The 22,668-nt window shown below is 46.2% G+C and overlaps 1 protein-coding gene across 1 annotated transcript in view; it reads left to right on the forward strand.

The window, feature by feature from the left end:
• Positions 1-22,668, forward strand: part of LOC105517683 (nodal modulator 2-like) — a gene marked incomplete at its 5' end in the record, with an annotated part of 63,883 nt that overhangs the window by 23,729 nt on the left and 17,486 nt on the right. Inside the window, 13 exons of the mRNA XM_011950300.1 lie at positions 479-498; positions 5,210-5,378; positions 6,775-6,916; positions 7,203-7,334; positions 8,728-8,864; positions 10,691-10,778; positions 14,681-14,744; positions 15,288-15,383; positions 18,569-18,787; positions 18,873-18,955; positions 19,831-19,990; positions 20,134-20,260; positions 22,198-22,311. Of these exons, the coding sequence (XP_011805690.1) occupies positions 479-498; positions 5,210-5,378; positions 6,775-6,916; positions 7,203-7,334; positions 8,728-8,864; positions 10,691-10,778; positions 14,681-14,744; positions 15,288-15,383; positions 18,569-18,787; positions 18,873-18,955; positions 19,831-19,990; positions 20,134-20,260; positions 22,198-22,311 (1,551 nt within the window). The remainder of the gene's footprint in view (positions 1-478; positions 499-5,209; positions 5,379-6,774; positions 6,917-7,202; positions 7,335-8,727; positions 8,865-10,690; positions 10,779-14,680; positions 14,745-15,287; positions 15,384-18,568; positions 18,788-18,872; positions 18,956-19,830; positions 19,991-20,133; positions 20,261-22,197; positions 22,312-22,668) is intronic.

Here is a 22,668-nt window from a genome sequence, read left to right on the forward strand (position 1 = left end):
AGAGAGTCTTGCCCTGTTGCCCAGGCTGTAGTGCGGTGGTGCCATCTTGACTCACTGCAACCTCTGCCTCCCAGGTTCAAGCAATTCTCCTGCCTCAGCTTCCCAAGTAGCTTTGACTACAGGCGTGCCCCACCACGCCCAGCTAATTTTTGTATTTTTTAGTAGAGACGGGGTTTCACTATATGTTGGCCAGGCTAGTCTCAAACTCCTAACCTCAGGCTATCCACCTGCTTCAGCCTCCCAAAGTGCTGGGATTACAGGTGTGAGCCACCGCACCCAGCCAAGAAAGATTAGTTCTAAATCTTACAAACTGAAGGTACTGACATGTTGGATGCTTAATGAAAAGTCCCTTGCTTCAAGTTAAAATGAGCTCGTGAAACTAAAAAATCTTTCATGTCTGACTCTCATGATCTTTCACAGGACTCCTCTTTGCTTAATCTTTGAAAATTTTAGAAGATGGTATTGTTGGTTGAGAAAGCTTATTGGAAGATGCTTCAGGTCATTGGTGTAGTTCTTCCTGCTTGTAGTTACTCATTATACTATAAGTACAGGCAGGGACATCTTCTGGTTGAATTTGTGGTTTTACCATCATCTGAAGCAAGATTGTGTAGTGCCAAGAACTCGGGCTTTGGGGTCAGATCCCAGATTCACCTGCATGTCACCTGTAGAACAGCTTTAGACACAACAGGTGCTCCCAAAACAGTAGCTTAGAAGGAGAATGCAGGGTCTGCTTGGGAGAAGCGTGGCATGAGCAAAGTCAGGCAGTCTCAAAGCAGCATGAGGTGGCTACGGGTGTAAAGCTGCATGCTGCCGGAGCAGAACGTACTGGCAGGTGAAGGAGGTGATGAGGCCAACCCCATAGCACCTCCTCACACCCCACCAGGGCATAGGGGCTTTCTCCCCCTGGGGCCAAGGGGCCATGAGCGGTTTTGAGCGTCAAGATAACAAGCTTTGATCATTGTTTTCAATAGGGCATTCTGAAAACAATGGCATGGGGGAGAGTGGCTTTGAAGTGGACAGGACTTGGGCAGAGGAGGTCTGTAAGCAGAGGCGACAACAGCTTGCCTTGTAGGGAAGTCAAGGACAGATTGGTGAGATACTTTAGGATGCCCAGCTTGAGAGCTGTGATGGCTGGGGAGAGAAAGAGGAGCCAGTTAGGTGATGAGGTTCAGTTTTGGCCACGTTGGTCTAGGACCAGTAGGTGGAGCTCTTCAACAGGTGCTTGGATGGATGGTAAATCCTGAAAATTCGGCTGCAGGTGGCAGCCAGGACCACAAATATGTACAGGTAGAATTAGAAGAACAGTAGGTCAAAAGCAGAGTGCCAAGTGACCCAAGGGGGACCTAGGGAGCGTGAGGTCATAGGAGCTAAGAAAGCTAAGTTTGGGGTAGGAGGTAGTGTCCAACAGGGAGGTCCAGGGAGCTGAGCCCCGGTGAACAGTTTGCTGGCTCGATCACTGAGGAGGCCACGGTGACTCTTTTCTGTAGACAGATGGAGGTGGAGGTCAAGGAGTCCAGTGGTGAATGGAGGACGAGGAAGCAACTCACCCTCAGAAAGTAGTTCTTGGATTTAAGTCCTTCCTACCTTCCATAAACACTTTACGCCATTACTCTAGATGAGGCACTGAGAAATGCTTCGTACCTAGTAATTAATCAAACTAGTGTTCCAGAGATGGGGCTTTCACCCTACCAGGGAGACAGACTGAAGACAAATACATCTGTGGCCAGGCTTGGTGCCTCACACCTGTAATCCATCCCAGCACTTTGGGAGGCAGAGGCGGGTGGATCGCTTGAGCCCAGGAGTTTGAGACCAGCCTGGGCAACTTGGCAAAACACCATCTCTACCAAAAATACAAAAATTAGCTAGTCTCATAACCTGGTCTAACAATAAATAAATAAAGAGATAAAAATTAACAAATAACAAGATTTTAAAAAAAAGACAATATATTTGTGATGCTAAATTATGGCAGGTGTTGTGCAGGGAAGAGACCAGGGTGCTACAAGAACAGCTAATTTAGACTGGGAGCTCTGCAAGGCTCTCTGGGTTGCAGAGACCTTAGTAAACACTGAAAGGTAGATAAAGAAGGACCTTGCCTAGCAGAGGAGCAGCATGCTCAGAGGCCTGCACAAGATAGGAAGGACCTGAAAGGCAGTCTGTGCAGCTGGAGGAGGTGGGTGAGGTCAGGGAGCTCTGGGACCTTGTAGCCCTACTTTGGCGTTGGGCTTTGCTCCCTAATGCAGTGGAAACCCGTTAAGAATTGTCGGTTGGCCGGGCGCAGTGGCTCACGCCTGTGATCCCAGCACTTTGGGAGGCTGAGGCAGGCGGATCACAAGGTCAGGAGTTCGAGACCATCCTGGCCAGCATGGTGAAACCCGGTCTCTACTAAACAGACAAAAGGTTGGCGGGGCATGGTGGTGCGCGCCTATAATCCCAGCAGCTCGGGAGGCTGAGGCAGGAGAATTGCTTGAACCTGGGAGGCAGGGGTTGCAGTGAGCCGAGATTGTGCCATTGCACTCCAGCTTGGGCAACACAGTGAGACTCCGTCTCAAGAAAAAAAAATAGTTGTCAGTTGGCAAAGGAGTGATAGGGATCATGGTACTTTAAAAAGTTTGTTTTTCTTCCTGGCTGCTGTGTGGAGAATGGATTGGAGGAAAGCCATGGTGTGAATGGAGGGGCCAGATACGAGGCGGTGGTGGTTGTCTGGAGGAGATATGGTGGTGGCTGGGCCCAGGCGACTGGCAGGCGAGGGAGCAAGGAGTAGATGGATGTGGTAGGTCACATGGAGAACACAGGCCTGTGCTGTTGAGGTTTCAGGTTTCTTATTTGAGCCACTGGGTAGATGGAGGAGGCGCTGTTCATGGAGATGGAGGAAATATATTTATTTTCTCCTTTAAAGTAGAGTATTTGGGTCAAAGAAAGAAAGATAGCATTTGTTGAACATTTTTGGAAAATCTCTTTTTTTTTTGGCCAACATAGTACATTTGCCTTTTTAGCACACTGATGCTTCTTACTATTTCTTTTCCTTTTTATTTTTTTTGAGACAGAGTCTCCATTGCCCGGGCTGGAGTACAAAGTGGCGCCATCTCAGCTCACTGCAGCCTCCACCTCTCGGGTTCAAGCGATTCTCCTGCCCCAGCCTCCTGAGTAGCTGGGATTACAAGCACGTTCCACCACACCTGGCTAATTTTTACATTTTTTAGTAGAGATGGGGTTTTGCCATGTTGGCTAGGCTGGTCTTGAACTCCTGACCTCGAGTGACCTACCCTCCTTGACTTCTCAAAGTGCTGGAATTATAGGCTGAGCCATGGTACCTAATCTTCCTTTAAAAAAAAAAAAACAGAAAAACTCAATTTATTTTAAAAACAAACTCTTTGGCTTCTGTCCAAATGACTGTGAAAATAGAGTTACCTCAATATCCACCAATATTACCTGTTTTTGTCCATATAGATATTAAACCTGTTGAAAGAATTTATTGATACAAATCAGTTTTTAGGGCTTCAGTATAACGGAACCTTTTTCTACCACCCTTTTGGTTTATTTTTCCAAACTAAACCAGTATAGATTTGAGGCTTAGGGGAAACAGGCACTTCTTTTTAACAAGAATATGAGCTAAAACAGAGCTTGTGATTCAAATATTTACAACTTACGGAGGCAAAGAGATTTGATAGGAAATAGACAAGGCGATGGGCCCCTGACAGGTACACAAATCAAGAGAGTATGAAAGGTCCTTGGGAATGATTGTGTCAGTGTTTGCTTCCCATCCTTTTATTCTGAAAGTTCACAGCAAGGGAATGTGAGAACCAAAACGCATATGCTAGGTCCGGGATTGGGACACTTTCTCTGTGCAGAGCCAGAGAATAAATATTTCAGGCTTCATGAGCCATACGGTCTCTAGGACAACAGCTGAGACAGACAATTTGTAAATGAATGGACAGAGTGCAACAAAACTACATTTTTTGACACCACAATTTGCATTTCATATAGTTTTTACATGTCGTGAAATATTATCTTCCTTTTGATTTTTTTTTTTCTTTTTAATTTTAACAACTTAAGAGTGTAAAAACCTTTTTCTTGGCTTGCAATTTATACACAAACAGGAGGGGTCCTGACTTGGTCCTTGGGTCGTAGTTTGTTGACCCGTGCTGGAGATAGTGAACTCATAGAGCTGGGCAGTCCCTTCACTCTGAAGGAATGACTATTTTTCATGATTCCTAGATTTCACATACACAGTCTTCCACCATTCCATTGTGTTTTCCACTGTTTTTTATTTGAGGCAGAGTGGTGGTTCCAACATTTAATGTACCCCAATTGTCAGAATCCAACATTCTTGATTATCTTTATGTCAAAAGTAACTAATTTTTATCTAAAATGATTCTTGAAGAGCCTTCAAAATGAACGGTTGAAAAGACAACTGTGACCCCCAGCTAGGATGTACTATTACACTTTAATGCGCCGTCTGCTTCAGAAATGAAGACCAGCACTCTAAGGACGATGGTCTTCGCAGAGGGACCTTTCATGTATTTTTTGAGGGATGCCTTGCAACACCTTACTCCTTATTTAGAATCTCAAATCTGAGTCATTACCTTAATAGGGATTTTCTGTTATGAGTTACGTTTGTGGCTCCTACCTCCCAAGGAGTTCAATTTTAGCTCTGTATTTTTTAACTTAATTACCTTTTCTGTTCCAATAGCCCAGTTTGCTTTCATCCATGTATTATATATAATCACAAGCAAGGAAGACGTCTTTGATAATCCTGCCTTATTTGACGGCCTGGTTAACGCCACAGTTTCTTAGGCAGCTTAGAGCTCTTGCTTTTAAGGGCTAACCCACATTCTCAGTCCAAGGCCGCTCCACTGTCAATGATCCAATTACCTGAAACGTTTTTATTATCTACAGATTTTCTTAAAATTGCCTCTGCAGTGGAGGATTGCCAGATGTCACCCAGAACGCACAGACAGCCCCACTACAGGCCCCTGTTCTGTAGAAAAAGGTCCAGTCTTCTTTCTGAAGGTTGCTTTTTAAAACCAGAATGAAGGTTGCTTTTTAAAACCAGAATCATCTGGAGTGCATTCTCTCTCTTCATGAAGATTAAACTATTCTCAGGAACAAGGGCTGGGAGAGGGCTGCATCTTTTTTGGTTGATAAGAGTCTTTCCTGTTATAATTGAGTCCTCATGCTGGAATGAATGGTCTTCTCTTTGCAGGTTTAGTGTCTGTGGTCAGATATCAATCATTCGCTTCCCTGACACCGTCAAGCAGATGAGTAAATACAAAGTTGTCCTGTCATCTCAAGACAAGGACAAGTCTTTGGTCACCGTGGAGACGGATGCTCATGGATCCTTTTGTTTTAAAGCAAAACCAGGGACTTACAAAGTTCAGGTGCGATGCATTGTTTTAAATTTAAAATGTTTTGAGAAAAAGCAGTGATTTTTAAAGGGTTATTAGCTAGAGTGGGGTTAGAGAAGGAGCATTCCAGTTTCCAACTTCTTGTTTCTAAGTCTTTACAATCCTGCACCAGTAGAGTAGAGCCAGATAGGCATCCAACTACAAAATAATGCCATCTGTCTCTCTTTTTCCTAGTCTTGGTGTTTATTAGTTTCAGGCTGCCAGTCACTCCTCTATCTTCAGGCTTCTGGCTGCTATAGAATATCGATGAGTCCAAGAGAAGACCAAAAATGAACTCCACTAATGGCAGCTCAAAAATGGCCATAGTGTGTGGCTTCTGGGACCCCAGGCCAAAATGGAGCTTCCCATTTCCTGCTTTGCCCTGACTTCAAGATGGCTGGGCAGGGACCATGCGACTTACCCATTCAAGCAGGCCGAGAAGGGGGAGATGCTCTGGCCTATGGTCTCATCACCATGGTAAAGGCCCAAGCCATAGCTGGCCCAAGCAAGCAAGAGACAGAACAGAGCAGAGGTCAGCCCACCATGCCTTTCAGTGCAGTGGCCCTGCCCTTGGGGAGAGACTGTTTCTCTGGGCTCTTACCCATCAAATCAGCAGCTGCCCTTCCTCCCTGTGGAAGAGAAAGTAGCACAAAGGCAGAGGGCCAGGAAGGTTCCCTGTTAGACTCTGCTCTCCTCTAGGGCAGAGTGGGGCCCCTCCCTCTGTGGGAGACAGGGTAGGAGATTGCGTTCTCCCTGCTTCCACAGAACAGCATGGTGTGTGGGTTGACAGCTGCCTTTATTAGATGGTAGCTGGCTTCTTGTGAAGATGTCCATATTGACAAGCCTTTGGAAGCCCTTTCAGAAGCATGATGGACTTTTCCAAGGAAGGGCCGTGTCATCTTTACTAGGGATGAAAGAGTTGTCTGCTGCTCCCTTCATCTGTTCCTCTTCTTAGCCCATGAAAGGCACACAGAACAATAGGAAGAAGAAAATGACTTAATTCTACCAAAGTGTCATCCACCTAGTGTTGACAGGTTCAGAGCTTACGTTACAAGTGATCTGAAGCCGGGAAAAGGGACTGGGATGTAGTATGGTTTCTAGTATATAAGTCAGGCAGGTCAGCTTTGTGTGCCTGTGGAGAATTAGGCCAGATAGACTTTTGTTCATACACGTGGGTCTGTTGAGGCTAATTTCTCATCTGGGTAGAACTGTGTTTCCTTCACATGAGTTATTCATGGATTTGTTGTGACTGTAAAATCGGCCTGGAAATGAACTTTTGGCCTTCAAAATCTCTTTAGCTGTGGACCCAGATGAATGTTCTAGCGCCCTGTAGGTCAGGGGGAAGATTCCGCCGAATACAGCCTCTAATATTCCATCCACGTTTCTGCAGGTGATGGTTCCTGAGGCAGAGACCAGAGCAGGGCTGACACTGAAACCCCAGATATTTCCTCTTACTGTGACCGACAGGCCCGTGATGGATGTGGCCTTTGTACAGTTCTTGGCATCTGTTTCTGGGAAAGTCTCTTGTTTGGGTAAGATATCACTGGAAAGTAAGAACACATAGTTTCAAAGAAGTCAGCAGGTAGGGGTGGGATTTGGGAAACTTTTCCTTTTGCCTTTGTTGTTGGCTGCTGATCACCTGCATGCGAGGGAGGCTTCTTGGGGTCAAGTGGACGCGTGTTAGTTTGAAAGAAGCCCTCCCGCCACTGCCTCTTAGGAGCTCAGCAGTAGCAAGAAGCTATTACACAGGGTTAGGATTCGAAGCTGTGATGAAGCTTGTGAGGGGTCACATGGGGCCCTCCCTTCTTTTTCCTGCAGACACCTGTGGTGACCTGCTGGTGACTCTGCAGTCCCTGAGCCGCCAGGGTGAGAAGCGGAGCCTCCAGCTCTCCGGCAAGGTCAACTCAATGACCTTCACCTTTGACAACGTGCTCCCTGGAAAATACAAAAGTAAGAATTGGAATGCAACATCCTGTGGCCCTCCCACACTTCTCGTCTTTGTAAACTTTCTAAAACCCAGGTCTCAAATTGTATCACAACCATGTACCTTTCCTTCTTGAAGTCGTCTCTGCCTCATGACCTTGACTGCATTATTTAGCGTTGGACAAGCATGGAGGAGTCCAGGCCCTGAGCTGACCGCCACCTTGTCTGCGCAGCCCACTGGCTGCTTCTGTTAAGGGAGGGTGCTCGAGGTACAGCGTTTTATTTCTAAAGGCCAGAAAAAGGAAGTGTGAAATGGCTCCACTGATGTGTGTTCTACTAACTTAGCAACAGTACTGGTGCTGAGTACTGACCATGGCAAAGTACTTGACCTCCCCAAAACTCAGTTTTCCCATCTGTAAAATAGACGTAATAGAACCTTTCTGCAGAATACAAGACTAAAGTTAAGTTTATAAAGCCCGTTGTGCAGAGAGCCGGCCAAGTAGCTGGTGCCCACAAATGTTACTTCCCTTTTCCTTGCCCTTCTCAACCACTTCTTGCCTGTATTTCTGCTTTTTCAGAAATCAGCTTGGAGCTGCTGGCAGTGGATAGCTTATAAAACAGACTGCTTTTTCTGAAATTATATTAATATTTTCTGTTATGGCAGGGCTTGGCAGACTCTAAAAACTGCCTATTTTTATAAGCGTAGTTTCCTTAGAACACAGCCTTGCTCGTTTGTTTGTGGATTCTCTATGGCTGCTCCTGTGTAACAGCGGCCAAGTCAAGTGGTTGAGACCGACAAAGCATGTGGCCTGCAAAGCAGAAAAGAGTTACAGAAACAGTTTGTGGATCCCTGAATACCTTATTGCAGCCTGATCTTACAGGCCACATTGGATTTCTTTCTTGATGTAATGGACATTGGTTCCAGTTTTTCTTTTTCTTTTTGAAATTTAGCCTTGCTCTGTCACCCAGGCTGGAGTGCAGTGGCGTGACCTTGGCTTACCGCAACCTCTCCGCCTTCTGGGTGCAGGAGATTCTCTTGCCTCAGCCTCCCGAGTAGCTGGGATTACAGGCGTGCACCACCATACCTGGATAATTTTTGTATTTTTAGTAGAGATGGGGTTTTGCTGTGTTGGTCAGGCTGGTCTTGAACTCCTGGCCTCAAGCCATCCACTTGCCTTGGCCTCCCAAAGTACTGGAATTATAGACCTGAGCCACCACACTCGGTTCCGGGTTTTCTTTAGCAGTAATTTATTCCAAACACTGCTAGTTATAAATATATATATGTGTATATTTCTATCTTTATGTCTACATACACACCGCTTTTTAAAATTAGTTAATTCATGATCATCGTTTCTGGTGGTGTGCAGGGAGGTGGTGTGCTCGATGCCCATGTGTCTGTTTTTGGTGTTTGCTTTTGCAGTAAGCATCATGCATGAGGATTGGTGCTGGAAGAACAAGAGCCTGGAGGTGGAAGTGCTGGAGGATGACGTGTCTGCAGTGGAGTTCAGGCAGACGGGCTACATGCTGAGATGTTCCTTGTCTCACGCCATCACTCTGGTATGTACGACTTACGGAGTCTCTTATTTGGAAAAACGCTCGCCTTGTGGATATCAAGAAACACTAACATGCCAGGAATATTGTAAAGGCAGTCAAGTCAGATTTCCTTTTCTGCCTCTCCACTCGCCCACCTCTTATGCAAGGCATAAGCAGGAAGTATTTATAATCTCTCAGTGGAAGGACCCCTGTATTTAGGAGACTTCCTTGTCCTGGCCACACATTAAATGTGACTGGTGATTTAGGGTGGCCTTTGGTATAGTACAGAGCACGCTGGCTTTATATTATTAGTAATAATAGGTTTGGGTAAATTCATTTACTTCGTCTCAGCCTCAGTTTTCACCAAAAATTGAGATCTTAATACCTACTTCTCAGGGTTATGGCAGGGCTTAAGTGACCCTCTTAGGTATCAAAGTGTCCTTGGTGTACACTGCTCTTGTTTATTAAGATGCTGCCAAGTGAGTTTCTCTGATATATATATTTGTGTTTTTTTTTGAGATGGAGTCTCGCTCTGTTGCCCAGGCTGAGTGCAGTGGCGCAATCTCGGCTCACTGAAACCTGCCTCCCGGGTTCAAGCGATTCTCCTGCCTCAGCCTCCCGAGTAGCTGGGACTACAGGTGCGTGCCACCATGCCCAGCTAATTTTTTTTTTTTGTATTTTTAGTAGAGACAGAGTTTCACCATGTTAGCCAGGCTGGTTTTGAACTCTTGACCTTAGGGGATCCACCCACCTTGGCCTCCCAGAGTGCTGGGATTACAGGTGTGAGCCACTGTGCCCCACCTTCTCTGGTATATTTATTCCAGCGCAGAGGATGGAGCTGTAAACAGGATCTTAGTCTCTTGTTGACTGTTGTCTCTGTGGCCTGAAAGGCAGTGTGACATGGGCTTCAGGAGCACCTATGTTGATCCCGTCATGAATTTTCTATAATGCTTTGATGTCGAGCAGTGGCAGATGTCATTGTCAGCTCTTAGTTTGTCTGTAGAGAAACTAGAAGAATTGAAACTGGTGTTTCATGTGCCAGCTTCCTCCCCTAACTGCTTAATTACAGAAACTCGACAGGCTGATTTGTATAGGAGATAAATATCCGGTTCATAATAAGTTTTAGATATTTAGGAAACATTTCCCTTCCAGCAGTGGAGTGAATTTCCAACTCCCTTGTAATAAGATCTTTTTTTTTCTTTTTCTTTTTCTTTTTTGGACACTTCCTTAACCTTTTCTTTATCTCCTCCCACTCTCCCCTCACTCGCCAGGCCCCAGCCACAGTGGTCCTCTCCAGTCCCACACCAAGCTCACTCCCTCCTCGGGGCCTTTGCACACACTCTCCCCTCTGCCTGGAATGCTGTGTCTTCTCCAGAAACACGTGTCATTGGTTTTTCCTCCTCATTCAGGCTATAGCCCTAGTGTTCAGGAGAGATGTGCCCTGAGACCAGTGTGCTAAAGACTCCTAGGCAGGGATTGTTCTTCTCTTGCTTTCTTGTTTGTTTTCACAGCCTGACCAGCTGAGATCACTAATTTATTTGTTGATGCATTGATTTTGTCTTCTTGTATTAGAACATAAGCCCCGTGAGAGCAGGAGCCATGGTCGTGCCTCCCAAGGCCCAGCCTTGTGTCTGTCACATAGCAGGCGCTCAATAAATATTAGTTGATTGAATGAAAAATAGCACACTTTCGTTGGAAGTTTTGGGAGGTTTTTAATTTTCCTGTGGCCCCCAACTGCTCTGATGATTAATGGGCAAAACAGATGACTGGTTTGGAAAGAGAAATATTATTAATCATCTTGGTGTCTCCATCTCTCCCAGTAAGTCATTGTATTGGCTTTGCTCCCTTAGGAATTTTATCAGGATGGAAATGGACGTGAGAATGTGGGGATTTATAACCTCTCCAAAGGAGTCAACCGATTCTGCCTGTCCAAGCCTGGTAAGTTTGGAAGGATGGATGTGCCATGAATTAGAAAAATGGAAAGGCACCGGAGGATGGTTTTGAGGGCAGTTTTTTCTATCTTGGTTCTGTTTGCATCAAGCTTTCAATTTCAGTGTGTTCAGCCTGCTCTTGTGTTTCCGTCTCTCTTGGGTTTCAGTTGGGTAGAGACCACTGGGCCCTTCACCTCCAAACATATACCATTGGCCAATGACCTCTCTTTATAGTGCTGTTTTAAAATTTGCATCATTTCCCACTTTGCTTAAAATCTTTCAGTGGCTTCTGTCTCTCATTCTTTTTTTTTTGAGATGGAGTCTCGCTCTGTCACCCAGGCTGGAGTGCAGTGGCTCGATCTCGGCTCACTGCAGCCTCTGCCTCCTGGGTTCAAGCGATTCTCCTGCCTCAGCCTCCCAAGTAGCTGGGATTACAGGTGCCTGCCACCACGTCCAGCTAATTTTTGTATTTTTAGTAGAGACGGGGTTTCACCACTTGTCCAGGCTGGTCTCAAACTCCTGACATCAAGTGATCCACCCACCTCGGCCTCCCAAAGTGCTGGGATTACAGGTGTGAGCCACTGTACCCAGCCCTCTCTCTCTTTTATAATGGCTTTTTTTGGAGACAGAATTTGCACATCATAAAACTCACCTATTTAAGATGTACAATAAAATGATTTGTAGTAAATTTACCAAGTTGCACAACTATGGCCAGAATCCAGTTTTAGACCTGTTCGTCACCCGCAGTGTAAGATCCTCTGTGCCTGTTGACAGTTAATCCCTGTTTTTCAGCCATGGCCAGCCACTGATCTATTTTCTGTCCCCATGGATTGGCTTTTTTTGGACGTTTGTCATACGATGCTGGTATTTTGTCTGGCTTCTTTTATTTAACATGTTTTTGGAATTTATCTGTGTCATAGCCCATATCAGTAGTTTGTTCCATCACATTGCTGCATAGTATTCCGGTGTGTGGTTATATCACATTTTGTGTATCCATTTACCAGTTGGTGGATATTTGAGTAGTTTCCAGTTTGGCGCTGTTATGACTGATGTTATGGACATTCTTGTACAAGTCTTTGTGTCCATATGTTTTCATTTTTCTTGTTTTGATACCTAGGAATGGAATTGCTGCATTGTGTGATAAATTTATGTTTAATCTTTTAAGGAACTGTCAAATTGTTTTCCACAGAGGCTGTGTCATTTGATATTCACACCAGCAATGCATCAGGGTTCCTGTTTCTTCACCTCCTTCACCTATTTTATTATAGCCATCCTGGTGGGATGTGAAGTCGTGTCTCATTGTGTATTTACAAACCTTAAGCTAGATACAGAGTGCTGATTGCTGTATTTACAAACCCTGAGCTAGACACAGAGTGCTGATTGGTGTATTTACAAACCCTGAGCTAGACACAGAGTGCTGATTGGTGCATTTCCAATCCTTGAGCTAGACACAGAGTCACAGCCTGCTAGTCCTCCAAGTCTCCACTAGGTTAGCTAGATACAGAGCACCAATTGGTATATTCACAAACCCTGAGCTAGACACAGAGTGCTGATTGGTGCATTTACAAACCCTGAGCTAGACACAGAGTGCTGATTGGTGCACATACAATCCTCAGACTAGATCTGAAAGTTCTCCAAGTCCCCATCCCGTTCAGGAGCCCAGCTAGTTTCACCCAGTGGATCCTGCACCTGGGCTGCAGGCGGAGCTGGCGGCCAGTCCCCAGCCGTACCTGCACTCCTCAGCCCTTGGGCCGTCAATGGGACCAGGCGCCATGGAGCAGTGGGCGGCGCTCCTTGGGGAGGCTCAGGCCGCGCGGGAGCCCCCCGCAGGGGTAGGAGCTCAGACATGGTGGGCTGCAGGTCTTGAGCCCTGCCCCGCCAGGAGGCAGCTAAACCCAGCAAGAATTTGAGTGCCACACACGGGCCAGCAGCTGCGGAAAGCCCCTCACTGCCCTGGGCCTGCGGCGCCGGCTGGCTGCTCAGTGTGCGGGGCCCGCAGAGCCAGTGCTCACGCCCACGCCCGCCGGAACTCACACTGGCCTGGGAGCGCGGTTGGCAGCCCGGGTTCCCACCCGCACCTCTCCCTCCACACCTCCCCGCAAGTAGAAGAAGGCGGATTCCGCCTCAGCCAGCCCACAGAGGGGCTCCCACGGTGCTGTGGCTGGCTGAAGGGCTGCTTAAGTGCCGCCAGAGTGGACGCTGAGGCCGAGGAGGCGCTGAGAGTGAGGGCTGCTAGCACACTGTCACCTCTCAGTTTTGTTTTGCGTTTTCCTAATGAATAATTAAGTGGCTCCTTCTTTTGGTTCCCAAGATAAAATACAAAGTCCTTAACCTGACCTTAGCTCCTGTGTAACCCAGCCCTGTCTGCCACTCTCTCTATTCCAGTTACTCTGTCCTTCCGGGTGTCAGTTCAGCTGCCTTTGGCTACATGTAACAAAATTCATACAGGAGTGCCATCAGCAAGTGGTAGTTTATTTGGCTCAATAAAGAAGTGTGGCAGTGTGTAGCTGCCAGCATGGGTTCAGCAGCTGGTAGATGTTAGAGGTGGTGTCTTTGTGATTCTTTAGGCCTTTCCCTTGTATTTTCTGCCTTACATTTTCAAGACGGCTAGGGTTAGAAAGCTTATGTTTAAAGGAGGAAATCAAGGAGGGGGCAGGCAAAGATTTCCTTGTGCCCCCTCCTCCAGTAAGCTACTTGTCTGTATTATTGGCCAGAACCATGTCACATGGTTACTTCTAGCTGCAAGGGAGGCTGGGACAGTTGGATGTGCTGCCCGAGGCTGAGCATGTTGCCACCCTCAACATAACCAGGGTTTGTTCTCAAGGCAGGAAGGATGCCTGTCGAGGAAACAGTGGGCCAGCCTGTGAGGCAGATCCTGTTCTCTGTGGACGTGTCCTCCTGCCCGTCTTGGCTGGGGCCTTCTTACCCATCAGTTCAGTATTGCTTCCCTGGGGGAGGATGGCCTCCAGGGCCACTTAGGCCTGCCTCTTATGCTCTTGCTGTCAGCACTCACTTCTGCCTCCTCCTTGCATGTGCCACAATTGATATGTTTGTGACTGTCAAATGCCCCCCTCTCTCTGTGGATGGTAAACTCCATGAAGACAGGGACCACTGCTCTGTCATCTCCCACTGTGTACCCGTGCCTAGCTCCATACCTGGCCAGGAAGAGGTGCTCTGTTGATATTTGTTCGATGAAAGACCAAACAAAAGGAACACAGAAACCTGATCTTTTTTTTTTTTTGATGGTAACTACTCTGGGGCTTGTTGAGTGCAATGAAAACAGCAGGGTGGTTTTAGCTAATTTCAGGTTTTTGTAGGAAGTGTGGCCAAAATATTGGTTAATAATGATTTGGGGGAAATACATTGTTATTCCTTGTATCTTCCTGAAATTGACTATGTTCCTCTGGCAAGTGATGAAATGTACCCCACTCGGAATGTCCTCCCACATAGACTCATACTTTTCTGGGGCTTCCCTTACTCCTACCTCCTTTTTAGGAATAGTTATAGGAAGAAATTGAGGCTGTGGTTATCTCTTGGATCCTTAATAGAATCTTTTAGGTAGAAAATTATCCTCAGTCCAATTTGCAGTAGAAATGTACTTTCTGTTCCTTCTGGTGCATGGGTCCGTTCCCTTGGTCTGTGCAGATTTAACTACTGTGAGTTGTTACATTGTGAAAAATGAAAACCGTGTGCCTGTGATTGGGCCTTTGCATGGATCGGGTCATTGGTAAGAAGCCTTCATAGGCAGTGAAAACGATGCCTGCCCGGTATTTCTGATCCCATTATTGCAGGTCTGCGATACGTTTGAGTTTTCACATGCAAAGAGCTGCCACTCGATTTCAGATGTCGGAATTGCTCAGTGTAATAGATGCCATTCTCTGAAAATTACTTTTGATTTCCTGTGTGTAGGTGTGTACAAAGTGACCCCTCGCTCCTGCCACCGGTTTGAGCAAGCGTTCTACACCTATGACACGTAAGCCTGGAAACTGAATGCTTTGTGGTGTTTGTGTACATTCCATGGAGGATTTTTCTTTTACTTCAGAGAACAGAAAGAGTTTTTAATTTTTTTCTGAAAGAGGCAAGGTTTGGCCTTCAACAGAATTTCTAGATAAGAATTTTAAGACACTTGGGTTGGTTACTGAGGAACCAGGGATAGGATCCGTTTCCCAAGAATTCTGTAACCCTGGGATAGAGGACTGTTTTTGAAGTGGCTTAAATAGAAGCATTGTCAAATCTCCCAGCCCTCACTGATGAGCATCTGTCAAACTCAGGTCTGCCATTTTTATATTTTTCCAGACGTGTGTGGGTTTCACTGGGAATTGGAAGTGTAAAATTTTGGAGTGGAGAATTAGTTTACTCTTAAAATACTTCTGTGGATCTCCAGAGTTATTTTACCTCAGTCTAAGAGCAATTTTCTGTTGTATATTTAGGGTGAGGAAGGATGCCCAAAAAGGGTATTGCTGATGATCTTCTGAGAATGAGCAGGTTCTAGTGTTTCCTCTCCTTTGATTTGTAGGTCTTCACCTAGTATCTTGACATTGACAGCCATTCGCCACCATGTCCTTGGAACTATCACCACCGACAAAATGATGGATGTCACTGTGACTATCAAGTAAGACGAGCGTTCTGCGGTGGGCTGAGAGTGGCAGGGGAGGGTGTGGATGAGGCCTAAGGAGTCTCTAATAGACTCTCTGGAAATTAGTTTTGATTTCTTATCTCTAGACATATATACAAATGGCCGTCCCTCTCTTATAGGACATTGCTGTCAATTCCCAGCATGCTTGATTCTTTCTTTTCTGCTTCAGAAATTACCTGTGGGTGAGGAAGTGCGTTGCGACAGCTTGCTTCATTATCTTCAATTTCTGTTTGAACTTTTTGTACTTCTCGTCTTTGCTGAGGAAAAAAAAATCTCTGCGGTTTGTGCATTGTATTTCAAGTGTTTTAGCAAATTCAAAAAAAAGTTGCCTATTTTTCTTTAGACTTTTGCTTGAAGGCTTGGGAAATAGAGATGGCACCTGGTATAAGAAGGGTCATGAGAGAGGAAGTATTTGAAAGGCAAGTCCCTCACCGAGGGTCACGTTCATGTGAATGTCGCCTTTCAGGGAATTTTTTGCAGTGTGATAAGGTACCTGTGACACCCCAATTTTCTTGAGAAATGAAAGTTTTGGCAACATGACCGTCTCTGTCAAGTAGAATGGGAATTGGAGTCACTGTCTCCCCCGCCACCCGTGGTTGAAGTTGCCTTTCCAGCTATGTTTCCATGTTTCTGTCCACCATCTATTTATCCATCCATCATCCCTGCAGAGCACATGATGACTGAATAACTGAGTCTTCGGTGTTTAGGCAGTGGGCTTATGAGACCACAGCCCCTACACTCATGGGATTGACGGTCTCCTCGGGAAACAGTGGTCAGAGACTCACATGCAGAACTGTAAAATGACAGCTCTGCTGAGTGCTTTGAGCTTGACCTTGGGGGTATGCAGGACAGGTAGGCTGCTGGGGGTCAGGCCGTGTTAAGGTCCTTAGTCTTTGTCCCATGATGCAATTGACATGTTTTACGTAGAGGAATGACTTTTCTTCCTGAAAGGTCCTCCTATCGGCTGAGTGGAGAACAGACAGAAGAGGCCTGAGAGTGGGAGGTGGTGGAGGCAGGGAGAGGTGATGGGAGCCCCAGACTGGTGGCTGCAGAGGTGGAGAGCGATGGACTGGTGGGAGAGTCGTTGACAGACTGGGTTGATGAGACATGGCGCTAAAGTGACCGCTGGGTCAGGGCGGGAGAAATGTCAGGGCTAGCCCTGGTTCCGGGTGATGGGGAGCCAGGTTTTTAGCTGGGGGTGGGTTTGCTGAGGGTCTGTTATGTGCCCAGAAGGCACCTGTTGCTGTCTTTTCCTGTTGTTTACTGTCTTCCTGCTTGGAAAGTATGAATTACTGATAGGATTAGCAATCTACCTTCTTACCAGTAGTAACTCCATATTACCTCCTTTCAGCTTGATTACATTCGTTTTTGTAACTTTACAAGGGTGTTTGTGTTGCTTGCTTGTGCCGGAGGTCGCATGGAATGCATCTTCCAGCTAGACATACACTCGGATCCCCCAGGGGACCTTGTATTTCGCAGACCCAAAACCTGACTGCTGACAATTGCCCTCCACAGAGCCCCTCTGTGGTCTTTTCTGATTCAGAGATGGCAGCTCTCGCTTTCTCCTTGTTTCTTGATTCTTCTTTCCCTTGCACCCTAGGCCCAGCCAATTCCTCAACAAAGTCTTGGCTTTACAGTCAAAATACACCCGTCGTCTAGTCCCTTCTTACCATGTGACCCTCAGCCTTGGTCTGACCCCCACTCTGGGGTCACTGCAGCAGCTTCCCAGCTGGCCTTCCCTTCTTACCACATGGCCCTCAGCCCTGGTCTGACCCCCTCTGGGATCACTACAGCAGCTTCCCAGCTGGCTTTCCCTTCTTACCACGTGGCCCTCAGCCCTGGTCTGACCCCCTCTGGGATCACTACAGCAGCTTCCCAGCTGGCCTTCCCGTCTTACCACGTGGCCCTCAGCCCTGGTCTGACCCCCTCTGGGATCACTGCATCAGCTTCCCAGCTGGCCTTCCTGTTTCTGCCATTGCTTTGTGTGTTTCCTGTGAAGCAGCAAGCGATTTCTTTTATGGCAGAGATGATACCATTCCTCGACTGAAAACTCCAGTGGCTCCAGGTTGGCACCAAGCCTGTGAAGCCTCAGTCTGACACCTGCTGCCCCTTGGACCTCTCTGACGGATATGACTTTTCCGTGGGCCCCTGTGCCCCAGGCTGGGCTGGTCTTGCCATTGCTCGAACATCTGAGTGAGCTTTCTCTCCAAGGACTTTGCACTTGGCATCGCTTTGCCCGAGCTACTGTTTACCCAGAGAGCTGCATGGCGCGTTCTCTCCCTTCCTTCAGACCTTTGCTCAGTGTCACCTTATCAGAAAGGTCTTGACTGTTCCTTTAATGTAAAACGGTGCTCCGGGCTCTCTGTCTTCCCACACTGCTTTATTTTTCTGTTTTTTTTTTTTTTTTGAGACGGAGTCTCGCTCTGTCACCCAGGCTGGAGTGCAGTGGCGCAATCTCGGCTCACTGCAAGCTCCGCCTCCCGGGTTTACGCCATTCTCCTGCCTCAGCCTCCCGAGTAGCTGGGACTACAGGCGCCCGCCACCTCGCCCGGCTAGTTTTTTGTATTTTTTAGTAGAGACGGGGTTTCACCGTGTTAGCCAGAATGGTCTCGATCTCCTGACCTCGTGATCCGCCCGTCTCGGCCTCCCAAAGTGCTGGGATTACAGGCTTGAGCCACCGTGCCCGGCCTATTTTTCTTTATTGCACTTTTCCTCTGGTACTATTTTTCTGTTTACTTTCTGCCCTTTCCCAATGAAACGTGGATTCCACAGAGGTAGGAAGTATGGTCTCTTTTGTCGATGCTGTATCCCTGGTGCTTAGTTCTCTATCAGAGCAGTTCTTAGTGAAGATAGAATGAAGGAACAGAAGATAAACTCCATGTCCTACATGGAAACTGACAAGTTTATATCCAGTTGCCATAAAATCAATGGTATTTCATTCCAGCCCAGATCTACCAGATACTGCCACCATCACTGCGAAGCTCAGTTGTTATTTTTTATGAAACTACTAGTTTATTTAAAACTGAAGACTCGGCCACTGTGGTGTCATGATAAGGTGTCTAGTTTTTAAGTCGCAAGTCCGTACTTGTAGAAAGGTCAAATTCCCACTGACGACAGGGATACGCAATTATGTCCTAGGAGCCACCATTTCTTTCTTCCAGGTCGTCCATCGACAGTGAACCCGCCCTGGTCTTAGGCCCTCTGAAGTCTGTGCAGGAGCTGCGGAGGGAGCAGCAACTGGCCGAGATCGAGGCCCGCAGGCAGGAGAGGGAGAAGAACGGCAAAGAGGAAGGCGAAGAAAGAATGACCAAGCCTCCTGTGCAGGAGATGGTAGATGAGTTACAAGGCCCCTTCTTGTATGATTTCTCTTACTGGGCACGGTAAGCCATCTTCTGCATTTCCCTACAGTGTCCTCTGTTCTTGGGGGACAGGACCTGCCAAACTGAAGTGTATTAATTATTTTAGGTCTGGAGAGAAAATCACCGTTACACCATCATCTAAAGAGCTGCTCTTTTATCCGCCTTCAATGGAAGCCATCGTCAGTGGAGGTAAATGTCAAGTCAGCGAGCGAATGTCACACACACCTTTGCAATTGTTCCCTTGCCTACATTTACAAGTAGACTTGTGATGTTATAGTGAAGCCATCTTTGTAAGCCACCTTACATCCTCTCTGGCACACAGATGTTACTGTTGGATGGAAGGATGGATGGAAGGATGGATGGATGGATGATTTAGACAAATAAAAGTAACTTTTGCTGTTAGAATTGAGTTGATGTTTTTGGAAAAGGACTTGGTTTTCTTTGACATTATCAGGTCGACACCAGAAGGTAGATGAAGCGCAAAGCCTCCATTGATGATCTTTGATGATCTTTGGCAGAGCATGATGGGAAGGTCTTTTTTTGGGGAATGGATGACTGAAGTGATCACTTGTGGAGTATTTGTCTGTTGCTACTTATTTTTTTTTCTAGCACTATGGCTTCATTAAGTTGTGGGTGTTACGTGGTTCGTGTTTGGAAGTGGAGTGTGTTGAAGAGTGTGACTTCTAGCAGGCAGGCTCTTTGGGGCAGTCTTTCTCAGTGGGTCCTCTGGAGGTTGAGTAGTACGGCTTCCTGTCTGCTGTAAAGGGTTCCCTCCTGATCTGTGGCCTCCTGTGAACCTAGCAAGAGTAGTAGTAAAAACCCGGCCTTCGACATTTTTTGATTTCTCTTGCTGAAGTCCTTCGCACTGAGAAAGGCCTTTCAGGGATGAAAAGAGGCTTGGGCTGTATCCAGTTATTGAGCTCCCTGGGGTATTAAATAACCGCATTTGGAACTAGCTTCTAATATCTGCTTTAGCTGCTTCTGTCATGGGAAGACCCCAACCAAGAGGCTCCTGTCTGTCTGCAACCAAGCCCCATCCTTGTGTTTATTTCTTCCCCTCTTAGAAAGCTGCCCAGGGAAGCTGATCGAGATCCATGGGAAGGCAGGCCTGTTTTTAGAAGGCCAGATCCACCCCGAGTTGGAAGGAGTTGAGATTGTCATCAGTGAAAAGGGGGCGAGTTCGCCCCTGATCACAGTCTTCACTGATGACAAAGGTGCCTACAGGTGAGCCTGGGATAGAGACACATTTGCCTGGGATCAGCATGGGAGTCCTCTGAAGAAACTGGGACCCACATTTCCTTGGGCTTGGTAAGGCTTCCTGTAGGGTGTGAACAAAGCCGTTTACCATTCTGCTTTCTCTTCTTCAGTGTTGGCCCCCTGCACAGTGACCTGGAGTACACAGTGACCTCACAGAAGGAGGGCTATGTTCTGACTGCGGTGGAAGGAACTGTTGGAGACTTCAAGGCCTATGCCCTGGCAGGTGTAAGCTTTGAGGTAACTAACACTGTATTTTCAGAAGATAGTTATATTGAGGTATAATTAACATATAATAAACTGCACAGAAAGGGTACAGTGTGGTAGTCTTAACCTATGAATACAACCATGAAAACACCTCCACAGTCAAAATAGTGAGCACATCCGTGACCCTTAAGGTTTCCTCCTGCCCCTTGGTAATCCCTCCCTCCCACCCTTCCACTGAGCTGAAGATCTGCTTTTCATTACCATTGGTTAGTTTGCATTTTCGAGTTTTTATAGGTTGGTGCAAAAGTGATTGCAGTTTTTGCCATCGAGAGTAATGGCAGAAACCACAATCACTTTTGCACCAACCTATATATAAATGGAATCATACAGGATGTACTGTTTTTGTTTTTGTTTTGTTTTTTTGGCCTCGCTTCTTTCACGCAGTATAATTTGGAGAGCTGTTGACTTCGGCATGCTAGTGTACCTTCTGGGAAGTAGTTGAAGCTCTTATCCATAACTGTTCCGTATTGAAGGACACAGAATGTTCTTACTGAGGTGTTTGCCGCCTAGCGGCCTTCCTGGGAAGAAGTGTGCTGCGATTGTACAGAGTGGATCTGGAGATCGTTGAGAATGAATATTTATAAACTATAGGCCAAAGGAAAAGAGTGACAGATTACATCGCATAAAAATTTAAAATTCTATATTGCTGAATACATTTGGAACCAAACTGAAAGATACTCAAACTTAGAAGAAATGTTTGTATCATAAATAATATCCCCATTTTACAAGGAGCTCTTAAAATCGGTAGGAAAAAGACAGCCCGCTAGAAAAAAAATGAACAAAGATTATGAAAAGGAAATTCATGGAAGTAACGCAGGTGACTAATAAATAGAGAAACATGAAGCCTCCGTAGTTACTGATGAAATGTGCTAAGGAAATGACAGTCGAAACACTGTTTTGGGGGGATTAGATTTGCCGTAATTAAGACAGTCTCTATTTTTTGGTAAGCATGGGTATTTCCCAAGCATAAATAATTTATGGGACGGTAAGTGGTTATAGCCACTTTGGAATGCAATTTGATAGTATCTTTCTGAATTTAAAGTGCATGTATCCAACAATTCTGCTTTTAGGAATTGATTGTTCAGAAAAAAAAAAAAAACCCTAAGTGCATAAAGATATATATTTGGGGATATTCCGATTGTCTCTTGTGTACCAAAAAAATAAGTGCTGTGGTTTGTCAACCCCTGCCTTAGAATGCTACGCAGTAGTTAAGAAATAGGCAGATTTCTATTGGCTGGCGGAAGAGAACCAGGATAAATTGTTGAGGAGGAGAGCAAGTTGCAGAACTGTACACGTAACATGCCATTTTTATTTCACCTCCTCCACCCACTCAATGAACTTGCCAGTCTGTGAACAGTACTACATAATGTTTATAAAATTTATGTGGGCATAGAAAGAGTTCTGGGCTGGGCATGGTGGCTCATGCCTGTAATCCCAGCACTTTGGGAGACCTAGGCAGGTGGATTGCTTGAGCCCAGTAGTTTGAGATCAGCCCGGGCAACATGGCAAGACCCGTCTCTATAACAAAATGCAGAAATTTAGCTGGACATGGTGGTGTGTGCCTATAGTCCATCTCCTCAGAAGGTTAAAGCTGGAGGATTGCTTGAGCTTGGGAGGTGAAGGTTGTAGTGAGCCCAGATTGTGCCACTGCTCTCTGGCCTGGGTGACAGAGCAAGACCCTGTCTCAAGAAAAAAAAAAGAAAAAAAAAAGTTCTAGAAGGCTGCACACCAAACTTATAAAACTTGTAACGTTAGTTACCTGTGGGGAGGAAGATTAGGTCCCCTGTCTTCCTTTGAGTAACAATAAAAGAAAAAATACCTTAAAAGAATGACCTCTCGACTTGTGGAATTGTTATCTTCATGGTTAGTAGGAGTTTAACCTTGCTCTGGTCTCACCTTCTCATTCCCAGATAAAAGCTGAGGATGACCAGCCCCTCCCGGGAGTCCTCTTATCCCTGAGCGGTGGCGTCTTTCGTTCCAACCTCTTGACCCAGGACAACGGCATTCTGACGTTCTCAAACCTGGTAACGTGTTTCTGCAATTTACCGCCTGCCTGTCTTCCCTGAGAGAGAGCCACGATGCAGCATGCAAGACTTACATGTTGCTTGACAACGTGAGAAAAGAAAACCAATGTGGAGTGGTTTCAGTTTCTTGGGGGCCCACAATCATTAGAGTGTTGCTCTTACTCACACTTAATGCTGCTGATTCATGTTCTCTTCCCCACGCGCCTCTTGTTTTCTGATCGCCCGCTTGTCACTAAGACAGTGTAATTAATTTCCCTGGCCACGACGGCTCCTCTCTCGGGCAGCTTCTTGTTTTGCTACGGAATCATGTTTATGATGCTGAGTCTTGTTTGGTGGTTAGCTTGTGTTTCTTCTGAA

This window comes from Colobus angolensis, unplaced genomic scaffold (assembly GCF_000951035.1).
Source record: "Colobus angolensis palliatus isolate OR3802 unplaced genomic scaffold, Cang.pa_1.0 Scaffold305, whole genome shotgun sequence".
Classification (NCBI taxonomy): Eukaryota; Metazoa; Chordata; class Mammalia; order Primates; family Cercopithecidae; genus Colobus; species Colobus angolensis.